Below are 17,686 nucleotides of genomic sequence, written 5' to 3'. Positions count from 1 at the left end.
TGTACTGGAGGCTCACCCAGAAATTTGGAGAGCTAAAGCCCACGTTGGATCTGGACCAGTGCATGCTAAAGCGCAGTGGATGAAAGTAACAAAATGTCCCACAGGCCTGCCTCTGATTCACAGTACTCATTCTTTCCTTAATGCTGTGATTAGACCTCAGTGCTGACTGAATGCCAGCTCCTTCCTCCCTCCAGGTCTGTGTTTAGTAACTACAGCCAAGACATTGCTAGTAAAATAAAACAGTATTGTTCCAAAAACAAGAACCTTCTGTCTTAATTCTTTTAGTACTGTAAGGAAATGTGTCAACTCTTTATACAAGAGATCGTTATTTATTTTTGCATTTACTATATGTGGAAAATAATGTGCCAATGTGCCTCATTGGTGGCCAAGTGTTGTGGTAATAGACTACCATGTTCATTGTATTTCATGTAATTTAATAAGTATTATATACGGCAGTTCCTGTTAATCCCACACCTTTAATCATTGCATACGACCAAAATCGCAACACTAACTGAATTTTCTTTTCTCCAAGTTTTAACTATTACTCCATCTGCTTGGAATGTGTTTAAAAAATCACCACATTTCATTATTTGTAAAGCACAAAAAACAACCTAGGAGCAGAAAAATCCAAGTTGAACTTTGCCCAACTTTATAATCAGAGACAAACATTGGTGGAGCTTCTTTTTTATGTATTTTTTTCTTTTTAATTATATTGAAGGCAATGGTTGACTGTGCTGAACTGTTAAGAGGAGACGACAGAGAACGGTCTGCGAGAGGCGGGGGATGGTACTGGCTTGCTTTAGAGGAAATCTGGAACCTATAAACTCGGGCAACTTCTGGGGCGAGAAACGTCAGAGCGATTCGTTTCACTTGGTTGTATGGCACACCTTTGTCTCCGCCTCATCCCTTTGATCCGACCAATCAGTCAGAATTCATTTTTTTCTGTTGTCTTGTGCTCAGCTGTCCCCCACAAAAAGAAACCTTTGGACCAATCAGTGAGTCAGATGGGTGGGCAACTGAAAGCTTCATGCTCCCTTCGCTTTAAAAAGTCTGATTCGGTTTGCTGTTGTCTCACACGCTGCAGTGGGAGTGGGACATGAGAACATTCTGGCTTTGCTGATGCAGTGTTCTCTCACCGAGTACGGGAAAGGATTTTTAACATGTAACGCGACAGAGCTGATCCAAAACTCAACTCATTACTCACGTGTTTTGGTTTGGCATGTCTGAATATGACAACGTGAAAAGTTGGTTGGCGAAGAAGAAGAACCCAGCAGAAGATCAGAGAAACCTGCGGCTGTACTGAGGGAGTTCCCGACAGCAATCAGAAGGGAGGGAAACTGCTGTTACGGGTGGAGGAGTGGAGAGAGACATCATAAAGGAAACTGGACAAAATAAGAGTGAAGGATACAGTGAAATAAAGAAGAGAGGAGACAGAAGAAGAACGTGGCCAAGCATGAGAGAGGAGGAACACTCAAATGACCATCCTGAGGGAGGGGTGGTGTCCAGCAAGGAGAACAACAAAAGACCGCTTTCTAATGCCTGTCCTGTTGTGGTTGCGACACCGGGGATCACCGGGCATAAGCGGCAGATGGGTGCCCAAATGGAGGATCACATTTCCGCAATTACACCCACCATGTCGGCAGATGACGGCAAGGTCAAGCCAGTAGATGACATCCAGATCTACAATCCAACTGGCCCCAAAAAGCTCAAGAAGAGTCCTCAGCATCGCCCGCTTTCCCTTTCTCCTGCACCCGGTCCCAGCCCTGAAGGTATTTCAAGCGGCCTCGAGGACCCACACGCCCAGCGGGTCATCGCCAACATCCGGGAGCGCCAGCGGACGCGATCTCTGAATGAAGCCTTTGCCTCGTTGCGCAAAATAATCCCAACGCTCCCCTCTGACAAACTGAGCAAGATCCAGACCCTTAAGTTGGCGTCACGCTACATTGACTTTCTGTACCAGGTTCTGCAGAGTGATGAGATGGACACCAAGCTGGCAGGATGTAACTACCTGGCCCATGAGAGACTGAGCTATGCTTTCTCTGTCTGGAGGATGGAGGGAGCCTGGTCAACCATGTCTGCTGGTCACTAGCCTTGACTGGAAGCCTAAAAAGTATGACGCAAAGGGGCTGAGGAGATGTCCCAACTGTATCTGCTCACTAGTGGATTCACACTACTTGACACCTCGATTGTGATCTGATTGCCTCAATGAAAAGACAGCGTAACACCTGATGAGAGGAAGCTTTCATATGAGCAATTGTTTGATTGGTTATCAACTTATGAGTCATTCCACTTGTTTGCTTTTTCCAAAGCAGCTATCACTGCTCACGAATACAAATGCAATGAGTTCAGGAAATGCAGCAGGGACTGCTAGCTTATTTAGATTGTTTTCTCTCTTTTTTCCTTTTAACATGTGTATTTTGTTTACATGAATCATAATGGAAGCTTTCATTCAACATGCATTTGCTTCATCAAGCTGATGGTTAAGGACTCGATCGTGGTTGACGCTTCATTAGCAGCACAGCTATTTCTGCTGGAGCCCCCTGACCCATCAGCTCTCTCAGGTACTGAAGCATGACAGCTGGTTTCATCATCATTGTCATCACCTCTGATTTTATCACCGTAAATAAAATCAGTATTATCATTATTATCAGTAACATAATCATTACTATAGGTCTACATACAATGAGCCACTTTTTATTTAACTTTCTTTCTTCCTTGAGGTAGAAAGTGTATAAAGGTTTGTGTAAAATCTATAGAGCAGAGGACTTAAAAGAAAGAAAGAACTGCAAACACCATACTGAATGTCTCAAGAGTTGTCGGGCCTTTGACTTTTCCGTGGTCTTTCAGCTCCTGGTTTTCCAACACTCTGACATTTTACGAATCCCTGACTACCTCTGAACCTTAGCAAAAGTTGAAAAAAAAAAAGAAGCAGCCACGGCCGTCCGTCCGTCACCCTGCCTTAAGTTTCTTGTCCATCCCAAAACCTAGCCCCTTTGTTTCTTCCAGTGCCAAAAAAACCTCTCCCCTTGACATTCTTTCCTCTCGTTCTGGCCTGAATTTGCTTGCGTTGCACGAAACCGTGATACAGCTAGCGAGCTGACGAGGAGGCGTAATGAAAACAAACGGTCTCGGAAAGCCATGAATCATGTGTGTCACCATCAAAGGGGAAGGCTGATGTGGCTCCCTGCTGGGCTCCCATAAACCACTGGTAGTGATGGAGGAGGTGAGAGCTGATTTATACACACAAATGTAGAGGTGCACACATGCAACTATACACTTACAAAAAATACACTTTTTTCAATACATTGGCTCCACTAGGGAAATGCTATTGGAGTCCACATCATTACCAAATGATATACCTTTCTTTCTAATATTGTAGGCTTTTGTTTTGTGAGACGCAATGAACATTAACTGCAAGGTTTACAGTTATTTCAAGAGAACAGGACTGACATGCTGTTTGGCTTCAAAGCACATCCATGACAATCCATTTCTCCCCTCACTGCCAAAATACATGAAGACCGGCAACCTATCATTAGAACGTCCCAGGGAGGTAGCTAATGTTTCCAGCTCTTTTAAAGACTTATGGAGATGTTTACCAAGCCACACAGTCAGCGCATTGCGGTCTCTGAAGGCTAGACTTCACTGACATGTTAGAAGACACTTGACATTTAGAAAGAATCCAGTTGTGGGCCAGCAGAGAAAAAGCAGCCCCTGTGCATTTCTGTGTGAAATGCAAAGATTAAAAGTGAGTGCATGGCCTTGCCTATTCTCTATGTTGTCATGTAAATCAAGTTGTATTCTAAATTTTCATTTATGGATCAAATTGACAGTGAAAGTGACTCATCTCTCGCTTGAGTTGCCTTAGAATAATATATAGTTACATCCTGCCTTTAATGCCATTCTTACTTGGAAACAGGAATTTTTAATTATTTTTATATTTACGCAACATCCAATGCTGATGTGTATAAGTAATTACAGTAGTAATATGTCTTTCTTGTCTGACCAGCTGCTGAATAAAGTGACTGTGATCTTTCTTTTGAATCTCTGTTCTGCTCCTTGTTCTTGTTTGCACTTTGTATGTCATGCTTCAGAGTAATGTGGGAAAACGAGGATCAGCTATACACGTTCCGTCATTTACCGACATTTTTTGACCATTTTCCTTCTGTAGTACCTTAAAGAAACTGATATTATAGCTGTCGCTGTAAAAGATTGTGTAGTCGAAGCCAGGCTTTCTTTTCAGACTGCATTAGCGTATCCATCTCTTGTGCACTTCTCAGACTTTAGAGTCAGGCTTTGTTTTTATGACATATTACTTGAAATGTGTACAGTGTGATGTTTTACACACTGACACAGTATGACTTCGTAAAGCATCATAAGCAGAAACCTCCGGAAAAATAAAACTATCTGCAAAACCTTCTTGAAGTTCTTGTTTTCAGTGATTGGGTTGGTGCACAGATTTATACTCTCACCACGCCTTCCTTGTCTCCTGTCTCTCTTGTTAAACTGTCTCCTTTCCTTTCCCTTCCTCCTGCCTCCCCCTGCTTTCTGTTTTTTAACGAGGTCTGTGGGCCTTTGCCCGGTCAGGAACAATTAATTCTTCCCAAAAGAAACATGTTAAAGTGCAATTAAGTGCTCAAGAAATATTTATAGTATGTTTAGACCTAAATAATAACTTATAGCTTTATCATCTCAGTTGTGCTACAGTGGTATGTAGAGTTACTGTTTTGCAACTTGATGATTTAACAAACACTAAATCAATAAAGCTTTTGCACCACAAGGTAAGAGTATTTTATTTTCATTTTTATGATCGCAAGGGAACATACAGTATAAAACTAAGTGAAGAATTTCGGTGCAAAAACCCTGAATTGCAAACTGTCCAGTGATGACAAACAGTGGCGGTCCTAGCCTGTTTGGTGCCCTGGGCGAACACTCCCTCTGGCGCCCCCCCCCCCTCCCCGACAACGCACACACACACACACACAAAACATATTAAGGATTGTACATTAACATAATACTGAATTTCACCAGAGAAACATACACACACACACACACACACACACACATATGAAGAGAGAGTATGCATAGTATGCAAACGGCTACCGGACAGCCATCATAATTCGTCATACAATGAGAACAGGACAAATCAACAACTGACACTGACTAATTAATATTAAAATCTGTAACATAATGTATTGTTTGGAGTTTAGTCTGTTAGTGTTGCTATCTTTACCATTTCTTCTTGGGGCAACTGTAACCCACATTATTTCCTTAGGGATTAATAAAGTATTCTGTTTCTGATTGTTTCAGGATGACCTGCCATTATCCAATGACACATCTGCTTACCTGTATCTTTTGCTCGTTTCTCCTCCTCTTCTTTTCTCTTTTTTCTAAACTGAGCACCTGATGGCTTTGAACGTTTCTTGTCCATCTTGGTTTTAATTTTGCACTCCAGTATGAACACCCATCCCCCAACCCGAGAATCATAACCTAACAGACCTACACCTTATTTCACAGATTCGCTTTGTCTAGGGTGTATTTCTGGGATTTCGCACAACCCAGGATTCAAGTCATGAATACATAATGGGCTTGGATTTACAACATTATCAATGAAATGTGCTCTATTTGGAAGCAGCATGTCTCCCGGGTTGTGTGTGAGACTTTAAATCATCAAACTGTAAATTATAAATTTTAAATTGTTATTGATCCCTTTACCCCGAGTCCTAAAGCTTATATTTATTTTCTTACTCTACTATATTTATTGTTTGTTTACTTGCACTGTTGTAACTGGAGCCTCGTCGTCTCGTCTCTCTATATACTGGACTGTATGTAGCGGAGATGACAATAAAGTTTACTTTGACTTCAGGAGCGAGCAGGCGCACCGAGGGCTCTCGCGCTCACTTTTCGCGTATAGAATTTCGAAAAAACATCGGTGCAAATTATAAGTCTGTATCATAATGTCCGGTGTTTTCATGTTTGTTGGTTTGTTTTTATTTTGTTTTATTTTGTGAGTTGGTTATTAGATGCTGCTCCAGCCAGAACAGAGACTCCCCCGCCACCCCGCCCTCTCCTCCCTGTGCTGCAAGCAGCAGGCGGACCTCGCAAACGGAGGGCGCCCTTACTCCCAGCAAATGGGCGATAGAAAACCGATCGGTGCCTACGACATTCCCAAAATGCGCATGATGTTGGGGCAGCATGAGTACGAGCAAATTTATTTATTTATTTTTTTGCCGATGCCCGTGATGCCGCCCCCCACCACTATACCGCCCGTGTCGCCCGTATCAAAAACCGCTACTGATGACAAAGCTCCCAAATAAAACAAGAATAACATGATCTTAAGACTCGTGATATCTGTCTGCTAAGATATGTAGCTCCCCGATTTACAGCTTCTGATGTGCTGTGGTTTACAGAAAAATATAAACCCAAATGATTTTGACACAACATATATACACTCACCAGCAACTCTTTAGCGTTAGCTTGTTAGCAGCCATCATGCTGGATTTGGAGAAGTGACCCTATTCGGATGAACAGACTAAGTCCTAAGTTTTAAGCTAGTGCTAGCAAGTTTGGTTAGCAATCAATTACCAACCATAACAACCATTTGAAAGGTGTGACTTGAAACTAAGTGAATGAGTATTTTTAAATGTCTCTTAAATATCAAGTGATGCGTTTTGTAATTTGTAATACTTGCAACTAGCAAAAGAACAAAGTAATCAGGAAAGTGTTTACTGAGCTAGCAGACAAAGGAGTCTTAAGCATAATTAAGTTGCCCCCTGCTGACTGTTAGAAAGGATGCAAATTTAAGGCATTTCCAAAATCTTTTTACTTTTCTGACCTAGAAATGTCCACCTTTTATATACAGTATTTCAGATTTACTGCACATCTTTTAGAAATGCAGTCGGGGGGAAAATCAGGTCCGTCAGTTAAACGCTACTTTTAAGTAAAGTATATACATTATCAAAAGTGATATTGCACTTATACACGTATTAAATGGATATAAATTAGAGCTGGGCGATAAAACGATAACGATATGTATTGCGAAATAACTTTTTCTCGATAGAAAAATTAAACTATTGCGATAGGCCTCATCTTTCTTGTCCTCTTAAAAAAAGAAAAAAAAGAACAGCCAATCCAAATTAAGTAGCGCAGAGCCGAACCAATCACAGCCGCAGCGTCACGTCACGTGACTTGTTACGTACAGCACAAGCACCAAGGCGCACTTGTGTATTTGTTTTTGCAGCCGTTCAGCCCGGGTAATGAAGGAAATGAGTTTGCCGACTAGAGAAAATTCAACCGAGAGCGTGAGCGAAGGTTACCGAAGAAAAAACCGATGATGGTTCCAATGCCGGAGAGCTTGTCGAACGGAAGGGCCACAAAGTTCCGTGGTGTGAAGGTATTTCGGCTATTTCAAGTCTGACAAAAAACAGAGTAGCGCACTGTAAATTGTGCCGAAAGCAAGTCTGGAAATACAATAAAGCGGTGCATGCTCAATCTCTGACTGAAAGCACTAATTCGTCATTCGGCTTTTGTCAGACTAAAGTAGCTGTTAAAACTGTTTGAAAAGCTAAGCTATACAACAAGGAGAGATTGAGAATTTCCTTTTAGTTCTCAGTTTATTTGATATTGACAAAAGTTAGTCAATTTTGTCTGTTCTTCTGTAAAACGACCTAAGATTTATTTTTAGAATTAATATTTTGTTTCTAATTGGAATTGACAATTTAGTGGTCTGTTTTGTTTGTTCTATTTTGAAACTTAAACGCTTTAGCGGCTGCCTTTTGTGTAGTTTGCAATATTTGCCTTTATTTATCTGAAACTGAAGTCTCATGTTCCTTAAGTACATCTGCCCTGTTGAACTTATGGGAAATAAATATTTTAATTAAAACAAGCTGCTAATTATTTCACATTTTACTTGTGAGCAACGGCACATTTAAATCTTAGAAATATAGTTATTTGGCTTATATCGTGATATATATCGTTATCGCCTGAAAAAAATGAAAAAAACATATCGTGATATGAAAAAAATCTTATATCGCCCAGCTCTAATATAAATGGATAAACAGTTCTAGCAGATCTCAGACTAAACTAGCCCATTGTGCTCATAATTTGTATTTGTCACAGGTGTATTTTCCTTTCTTACAATGGGTCTTTTCTGATTCACAGTATAGTGTACACTATGAGTGTTAATTTCTGCAGAAAAAAAATGACAAGGAAAAAATAAAGGGCTAATACTGGAAATTATTTTTTAATCAAGAGGAAAAGACCAAAGTACAAAATAGACAATCTTTCTATACATACAAATGGTAGGAAATGTAAGAAAATAACATAAGTAAATAATAAAGAATAGTATGAAATAAAGATTTCAATGTCATGTTTAGAGATACAGAGTTACTGTAAGTCCAGTTAGTTAAGAGTTACCAATACACATACTACTGAATGCATCAAGGCACATGTGCAACGTGTATTTTGGTCTTTGAGTTACTATTTACAGTGTCTTTCTTTAAGAAGAAGGTACAAATTACATAAGTAATAAAGGGAATTAAGAGCTGAGGCAATACTGGCCTCTACATAAGACCAAACAAAAACACGAGTATAATACAAGAGAGGTCATTTACAGAATCACAGACAAGCAGTTTAACACTTGCAAATCCATGCACATTATGTACTAGTGTGCATGCAATAACAACACACTCTCTCTCTCTCACACACACACACACGTCAGATAACGTTGACTTCATACTTTACTTTCTTTTAAGAAAGACGCAGCATCACGTTTCAATGCTGCCACTTTGCTGTCGAGAATACTCTGATGCTCTACAAGAAAGACAAACCAGCTGCATTTATCGGAGAACAACGATCCTCCGTGCAACATTTTCTCAATAATTCCTGTTGAGATACACGAGTACTGCAGCAACATTGGGATAATAAAAAAAAAGAAGATATAATTACATTTTGGTGTCCACTGTCATTTTTGTTTAAGGTAAAAGCTCCGAGGCCTCCTGTCGGGCAGAGTGTGCCCAGGGTCTGATTAAAAGAAATGCTTGAACAGTTTTTTATTTTACCCGGATTAATAAAAATGATTCTTTGTTACTTATAAATAACAAAATCATGGAAAAAAAAAAATCAAATTGTGCTGTTCAATCAATCAAATCATGGATGTAAAAAAACCCAAAGAAAACTTATAGACAAAGCTAAAGAGTGACTGCACTGATCAGCTAAGAATTCTAGTAGTTATTCGCTGTTAACAGAGGTCTGAACTTTACACTTTACCTTCAAAAGCTCAAAACTAAAAAACATTAGTACTGGTCATCAAAATGTGAAACTGGTCAAACCTCATATGATGGGGAAAAAAATACTTTAACAAACTAGATTTTGCTACAAAATAACCTTGAAGAAAAACGAAGACACACAATCTCGGACTTTCTTTGACTGTTTGGAATGCCAAGCCCTTTATATGGCCCTTTAAGAGGGTGGTCCACCCCCCCCCCCCACCAAAAAAAAAACAAACTTCAAATGATTGACAACATGTCTATTACAAACATCAGCACAGATGATGGATCGACGTGTTGTAGCGTTGTCTAGGCTGATTGCATGATAACAGTTTGAATGAAAACAAGATTCTCACAATGAAGCTCACTTCAACATAGCATTCATTTCCTTAATTAGGCTGTGACAGATTATAGATAATCAACTAAACATTCACCAAAATAAAAAAACAAAACAAAACAAGTTCATGTACTTGTTAACCAAATCAAACAGTTTACAAAAAGACTGCATGTGTTATGTTCATCTAAATCCACAGGTTTAAACGTTTTACAAAAGTCGAGTCGCTGTGGGAGCAGTATCCGTACTGGTCCCTTACGGTGCTTCAACACAGTCCCATCACCAAGTGCAGGCTGTTTTAAGGCAATTTTCTTTGGGTGATGTCCTTTAAGTGCATTAACAGTATTGCTACTACAATAGAACAATACAGTGGTCCTCAGTGGTGCCACGGTGGAATGAACACTCCTTTAGTCTCAAATATAAACAATAATACACAGTATTGAATACTAGTGGTACATCGATAGTTCGTCATTGCTGTGTGTGTGTGTGTGTGTGTGTGTGTGTGTGTGTGTGTGTGTGTGTGTGTGTGTGTGTGTGTGTAGGCTTTTAAATGCACATGAATGTAAGACACTGAACAAGCAGTAAATTCTGCTTTGAAAATATTGCCTACTTTTCAGATGAATTAAACTCTACAGTATTTCAGCCCAGACGTGTCCACAGTCAGTCAGGGACCACTTAAGACATCTCAGATGAAGAGTGGGAAAAAGATAGCAAACAACATTTCATCCAAATCTTCAAAAAAACCTTTAAATTATCTACAGAGAGGAGAAGTTTGTTTTTTCTTTCCCAGAGCTTTGGAATTTCTCATGGTTCACATTATGGATGAACAGTGCAATAAAACAACGAAGAACTGCCCGTTCTTTCTTTGTTTTGTGTCTTTGTTTCCTCTTCTTTGCTTTGTCATCTTCTAGTGGTTAAATTGTAGGTAATGACATCATTATAGCAGACGCAGCAGCTAGGTCTCTCTTTTTTAAATCTTGTTTCTTAATGATGGGGCCACTTCTTCATGGTGCTACGTTTGCATCGTGTCCATCAAGCATATACGCCTTTAACTGATGGTATACAGTAGTTTGGTTCTGCATTGTTTTTCATCCCGCTCAGTTTGAGTCTGATATGAGACGCAATGTGGCAGAAAGAATTTATGATCTGAAGTTTCCCTCTGATGTTGGTCTTAAGGCAAAGGTAAGGCAACAAAAACAGCTGCTGGTGCTCCAGGAGGAATCAGAGCTCAAGTCCACGTCTGAGTTTTGGTCTGATCCTCAAAAGTTTGTAGTAACAGGGCTGTGGCCCTGACAATACACACACACACACACACGGTCCAATGTCAGTAAGAAGACATGAGAAGTCTATTAAAATCAACTTGTATTGCTCTTTGGTGAGGTTTCAGAAGGTTTCTCAGCTGCAGGTAGTGCTGCTGGCTTCAGCCAAGTGGTTACCAGCATTGAGGTGCTCATAACGGCGGGTCTGTAGAGGTTCAGCATTGTGTCTCGGTTGGTCTGTGTATGTGTGAAGAAGGTCGGGGCTCAGTGGCTTTGAAAATGTGTCCCCTTCATGTTCATATGATAGCACGGGAGATCTGAGGCTTGTGAACGTTCTGCGAGGTGATTGGTTGGGTTTTCCTACATGGAGTCGCTGTCGTGTTCCATTGGCTCATCAGGGAGGCTGGAGGGAAGTGTGAAAAGCACATGTGAGCAGAGACCTGGGAGAGTTTGCAGCAATATTAAGGACGAAAGTGGGATTTTTGACCATGTGTGTTTGTATCCATGCACTGTACCTCTTGCTTGAAAGAACTCCAACAGAGAGCGAGGCCAAAGCCTTGACAGCATCCGTTTCCTCACAGTCTCTGCTCTGAGCAGCCATGTATGACAGACCCACTGATCCACTGTAGGCCTTCACACTCTGCCAGTACTGACCTGCAAACACACAAGATGTAACAAAAATGTCAAGCGAATTTCAACGTTGTAGTTTTAACCTCATATCTACTGGTTAAGTGTTGATTACAACTGAAATAAAAAAGCAGAGAAGAAGATGAAACATAAGTGCTGCTCACTTTGTATCTGTATGACAGTTTGTAGGGAGCGGACTGCGTTAGCATTGGGCTTCTGGAGGAGGACGTCCTCCGGCAGCGGTTCCTACAGGACAGACACACAACATAACATGATCTTTAGAACCAAAATGGCTACAACAGTATCATTTAATTTCTACAAATTAAAAATACATTATTTATTTTTGATTTGAAGCTTGGACATGCACAAACTGGTTAAACAGAGAATGTTTCATTAGCCTGCCTGTTTTGCAAGACCTTTAATAGTCTTAACATCCTGACAATAAACTAGAATTCAGCTGACCCTGGAAAGAATTTCAGCACTGATCATCTGCTGGTAAAGTAGGACTGTGATCAATTCTGTCAAAATTTGGCACAGTGTTTATTGAAATGGAAGCACCACTTCAGTGAGCACATTGTGGTAGCTGATCCATGATGTGACGAGTGACACTTGTGCAAAATTAAAGAATAACGAACCCCAAAACCTGTCGAACACTGAGATACACTGAGTGAAGGAAAGTCCCTCTAACTGTAGTAAAAGTGGTACACTGTGTTCCAGCTAACTGTAAAAAAACAAACACTGGTAAAGAACTCCATTAGTCATACCTGTATGCCCAAGAGTGAACTGACACAGGCTTCAGATGCGTCACAGATTGCTGTGAGGTCGTGACCTCCCTCAAGGGCCAAAACCAGACGGCCTCCTGCTAGAGACATCAGCTGACGGGTCAGGAAACCGAAACCTGCGGCGAACACAAACACACGCACACAGAGTTGTTAACATTAAATGACAACAAAGCTTGGCAGGTGAACTGCTGCAATTTCCAATAGTCTCCAAAAACAAATGCATATTTTCATCCGTAGATCCTCCCACAGCAGCATACCAATTACTAATTACTGTAATTATGGTAATATCAGCGGTGAAGCAAGACACAGTAGAAGGAACTTGAATCCTGTTCTTTTGTTCATGCTAAACACGAGCTTTAAGAAACTCTAATATCTTCAAGTGCAGTCTGCGGTGGGAAACTGTGCTTACATTTGGCGGAGACCTTGTAGCCTCCTAGAGGAGCGGGGTTTCCCTCGGCGGCGTCAAACCCGGCTGACACCAGAACTACATCTGGAGAGAACTCCTGAGCGATCGGCATCACCACAGACCTGTATGAACACACAGAGTTCATAATGACTTAAAGGGACTGGGAAGGCATGGTTGTAGGAGTTTCTACTGGTTTCTAATACAGTCTTCAAATGAGTGTGTAATTTTACTAAAATATCTTGTGTGTTTTGTACTTTTGTGTTGTTTTCCTGGCTGTAACATGCACCTACAGTTGTTAGAAACACATTGCTGTCTAGGAATAGGACAAAAAATTATGATGTGCACATTTGAGCCTTAATTATAAAGTTCAACAGGAAACTGAGTCACTGATTGATTTGAAAATTAACACAAAATGAACATGAAAAACAAAACAAAAAAACGATATATTGACATCACCACTGAAACATCACGGGGGAAGTTAGGGTTAGGGTTAAGTGATGAAAAGCAAAGAAGAACCAGCTGTAGTCTCCATCTCTGTTGATTCAATGTTTAAATAAACTGCTGACAGAAGCACTTCGGTGTGGATTCATTTCATTAGGGTGCTTATGAAGACCGGCCCTAGCATTCAGTGAAATATAGCTGTTTTCAAACACAACTGGGCATGTCCAACCCGGACACATGACAAATATTTACCATTAAATCTAAAGAAGTCATTAACATGACAAGTGAAACCACATACTGGCTGATCCCAGACTCAGCAGCTCGAGCACAGCTGACAAAGAACTATTGTTTCCCTTGTGGGAGAAGCTGCAGAGCTTCGAGGAACACAAGCCTGCTCAACAAAGTCATATTGTTGTTTTGTCAGCTCTTATACTCGCTGACTTTTTTGTGGATTTCCAATAGATGAAATTGTCCTTAATGCTCTTGTTGTTAGGGAAGAACGTGGTACTGTCCGGAGACGGGGAGAAGCTCGACTCGATGCTGTCGGCGAGAAGTTCAAAGCCGCAGCGTGCGAGTCTGTTTCCCATTAGAGGCTTGTCACTCTCCTCACGTCATTGACAACACAGGGAAAAAGAGGAAAAACAGTCCATCTGGGATCCATTTACCTTCATTATTCTGCCTGGGGACTTTGGAGACCTCCCCTCCTTCCCCCTTCAAGCACACGCACACACGCACGCACGCACGCACGCACGCACAGGCACACATATCCAAATGCATACTGCTGACATGACTGCGTGCAGATGGACAACATGAGCTCATAGAGAGAAATAAGGTCGCCGAGATAAAACAAACACATTCCAAAATGAGCGTGCACGTGCAAACATGCACGCTCACTGATGCAAACGCACATCGGCGGTGCTTTGATTCGTCCAATAATTGTAATTCATAAAGCAGGCCTAAGCTTTATCACACCGATGCAGATATGAATCAAAAGCGTGCGCACACTCTTCACTCATCCCCACACACCCGACCGCAAAACCCAACCCCACCTCCCCTGTAGAGCCATTAAAGCTGCCACGGTCCCCCTAGAGAGAGAAACTGCAGACAAACTAATGGAGAGATGGAAGAAAGGAGGGGAGGGCAGGATTGGGGAGAGGAGGGGACGATTATTAAAGATCAATCAAAGGAGGACAGGAAGAGGGCGAGAATGTGTGCTGGGTGGTGGTGGGTGAGGGTTGGGGTGATGGAAAACTTAAGGGTGGGGAGGGTGAGTGAGGGATAAGGTGAAAATACAACAAAGCTCCCCCCTCTGCAGCTAAAGCGCTTGCAAACTTAACTCATAAAATGCATTCCATTAAACAGCGCCTGCACTTTGTGTTTTTCCACAAACCCTTCGATGCTTTCAAAAAACCTTTATTAATTACAAAAGCGCTTTCATAGCGCTTTAAATGCTGGGTGGCTGAGTGGTGAGGGAGTTGGGGTTTTTAAAAAGTTTTTCAGGCAAAGCACCTCCCCATTAGGGCTTAAACAGGGATTATGTTGACCTACAGGCTAATCATAACAGAATTATAAAAATTTGCTTTCAAAACAGCTCAAAAATATTTCCAGCTAATCCTCATCAGGAAATCCAGCACATTTATTTATTTATTCTGATCACTGTCAGAAAAATGAGCTCACGGCTCCGTTTAAGACGTGCAGGCTGATTCGTTTAGCCTGACGTTCTAAATAAAGATCTACTTTTTTCACAACAAGAATAATGCAAACATGTAGTAAATCTACAGTGGTGTTGAATGGGTGGGTCACAAAATCGTTGCACCATACTCCACAAAAGCTCATATATTAGCATCAGTTTTATTTTGTATAACTTAGAAGGCAATTATCTGAGAAAGCTTTGATGTCGTGATCTTTTGTCCTCATGGGGCTCCAGGCAGAGTGAAAAACAGAAAATTACTTAGAAGTTCTATTAGGTCCAGATCTGTGTTATGTACTAAAGATGATACTCTGAAGCAATTTTACTGTGTCCACTGCAGATGAGTCAGCGCGCTCCTCTCAAGTAAGATCTGATTACTTTAGAGACCCTTTCAACTTAATTTTGTTAGTGATTGTATTTTTTTAAAGAACTAAGTCTGTTTTAAATCTGAAAAAAAAAAAAGAAAAGAAAAAGAGATCAGTATTTTATCATGTTACTCTAGAAGGTACAAACATCCCAGATAATCAAAAGCGCCCTGAATGTTAGGGACGGTATTAAACCACTGAAGTCAAGGGACCAAACCACAATACAAATGATCAGAAAATAGATCCACCGGTTTTAAAGGTAACAAAATTTCAAACTGAACCTACAGTAATGTTTCTCTTCACACTCGACACAGAAGTATTTTTGTCACCCTATGCCCCGGGAATATAAGACATGCTCTGACTACCATTGTGTGGATAAACCCTACCCAAAAATCCAAATAAAACTAAGACCCAGTCCTAAAACAAGCAGTTTTAGAAATGCTCTAGAACTAAAGGAGCACTGCATAAATAAAACTCACACTGAGTGAGCTTGTGTATTATGGGGAGTAAACAGTCAGAACTAAATATTTTGGCAGATCACTGTTGAAGGCGCCCGGCTATTTTGTTATTTCCTGAGTTTCCGGATTATGACCGATCCACCTGATACGTATTTGAATATGTTTGATCTTACGTGTTTGGGTTTAAACATTTGTGGACATGCATATATGCAGAGTTCCCCCACTTATGTCTTTGAGCTCACCACTGTGCCTCTTTTCCAGTAACCACATGGTTGCCAGTGTTTCCTTGGGGCTTGGAAGCACCAGACAACCAAAGAGCCCACAAGACTGAAACTTTATTGGTGCTAAACTCCCACCGATGACAATTATCCAACCCACCAGCAGGAAGTAACGGTTTGCAATCTGTCAAACACAAGACCTGGAGACCGTTTACTGTAAACCATCTGAAGTTATTGGAAACAGGGAGGGCCAGACACATGCTCTCCAAATGACAAGGATTATTAATTACGCAAGAAGTACGTCAGAGGTAGCGGGGAGCTGAGTCTCTGATCGGCTTCGGTGTTTCAGTTGTGGCTCAGTTTAGAGGAAATGGGAGAAATCGTCTGATTACAGTTGTGCTAAATGACACTGTCCTGATCGATCAAAACTACTGCGACACTGAACCAACAAGGGCTTTTCTGTCGTACAGGAAAAGAGAAAATATCTATGTATGTTCATTCTTTCTACAATTTGATATATTTCCAGTCTCTACGAAAAAGCTTCAGAATAAAGAATTCTGTGTACTAAAGCATGACGAACACAGATATTTCCATGAATGGCACAAGGGACCACTGGAAAGTAATGATGTGAATCATGTATCTTATTCAACAAGGCAACCTTCATTCAACCCAACTGAACATTTAAGTGAAATATTTCATCACTATATTTTGATTTGTCACCCATTTAGCTGCACTGTGCTGGAAACGCAGCCAGAGTTGCCTCTACCTGAATGCAGCGAGGTATTCAGCGTCTCCCATGGGTGGGTCCAGTCCTCCTGTCCATGCCACATTCACATTAAAGCCCTCACCAGCTCCAGATCCAACCTAAACGCCAAATAACAAAGACAATTGATGTCATTCTTCTCTGACAGCACTGCTCTCGAAAGGGAAGCAAACAGTCCTGGATGTCACCTACCTCAGCGGGAGACCCGCTGCCGGGGAAGAAGTTTCCGTCGTCATAACGATGAAGTGAGATGTAGAGAACACTGGGGTCGTTGTAAAACACTTCCTCCGTGCCATTACCATGGTGAACGTCCTAGCCATGGCGATGAGGAGAGATTACTTTAGTACAATAGTTGCAACACTCATGTTCTAAGGGGATGGGTATCACAGTAAAATGAGGCCACAGTTAACAGGAAGTCTTACCCAGTCGACAATGAGGATCTTGCTGACGCTGAGCTTGTGTTGGAGCTGTTTAGCAGCTATAGCTACAGAATTGAAGTAACAGAAACCCCTGAAAGACAGAGACAGAGCCAATGTTTAAAGACAAAGAATATAAAGACTTTAATCTTTAACTGACAAAAAAGTACAGGTAATTGGTTAATGAAAAGACCTGTGTGATTCTGACTTTCACAGCTTGTTTTGGTGGTGGATAACATCTACCCAATTTAGACATTTCCTTATTCTTGGTTTGAGAGACATGCAAGGTGTTCAGTACTAACACAAACCTTTATATACCATAGAGGAGGTATCCGACTGGTCCAAATCATTCTGAACCATGAAATGTGTCCCTAGCATACAATCAGACAAACTATATTTACTGTTTAACAGGGTAAAGAGTCCTGCAATAGAGGGCAAGTGGTCCAATATCTCAGTTTTCTGTTTGAGGAGTACCATGAGGACACTTGCTGTAGAGGACTGAGCTCAGGAAAAGTAAGTTATTGATGCACAAATATTGCTTAAAAAATTAAATAAAAAAATAAAAGCAAAGAACATCATGTAAACAAACCCTGCACCACAAAAATATTATATTCTGTCAGTTTTTTCTCTTTCACAATCACCCACAGAGGACATGCTGACAGCG

General features: G+C 41.0%; 2 protein-coding genes across 3 annotated transcripts in view; one reads left to right on the top strand and one right to left on the bottom strand.

The window, feature by feature from the left end:
- Window positions 1–1,034: 1,034 nt before the first annotated feature.
- LOC116311197 (twist-related protein 2-like) lies at window positions 1,035–4,423 on the top strand. Its single transcript, XM_039604395.1, has one exon. It carries the CDS (start codon window positions 1,454–1,456, stop codon window positions 2,087–2,089), a length of 636 nt encoding a protein of 211 aa, XP_039460329.1. The 5' UTR covers window positions 1,035–1,453; the 3' UTR covers window positions 2,090–4,423.
- A 3,797-nt stretch (window positions 4,424–8,220) lies between these two features.
- Window positions 8,221–17,686, bottom strand: part of hdac7a (histone deacetylase 7a) — a 53,978-nt gene continuing 44,512 nt past the window's right edge. For both annotated transcript variants that reach the window (XM_039604508.1, XM_039604509.1), the window contains exons 19-26: window positions 17,029–17,116; window positions 16,799–16,918; window positions 16,610–16,707; window positions 12,675–12,793; window positions 12,248–12,381; window positions 11,648–11,729; window positions 11,372–11,510; window positions 8,221–11,259 (exon numbers count right to left, since the gene is read on the bottom strand). In XM_039604508.1, the coding sequence (XP_039460442.1) occupies window positions 11,217–11,259; window positions 11,372–11,510; window positions 11,648–11,729; window positions 12,248–12,381; window positions 12,675–12,793; window positions 16,610–16,707; window positions 16,799–16,918; window positions 17,029–17,116 (823 nt within the window). In that variant the 3' untranslated portion in view covers window positions 8,221–11,216. The remainder of the gene's footprint in view (window positions 11,260–11,371; window positions 11,511–11,647; window positions 11,730–12,247; window positions 12,382–12,674; window positions 12,794–16,609; window positions 16,708–16,798; window positions 16,919–17,028; window positions 17,117–17,686) is intronic.

Source organism: Oreochromis aureus, linkage group 20 (genome assembly GCF_013358895.1).
Source record: "Oreochromis aureus strain Israel breed Guangdong linkage group 20, ZZ_aureus, whole genome shotgun sequence".
NCBI classification, from domain to species: Eukaryota; Metazoa; Chordata; class Actinopteri; order Cichliformes; family Cichlidae; genus Oreochromis; species Oreochromis aureus.
This window is presented reverse-complemented; position numbering and strand designations above follow the sequence as displayed.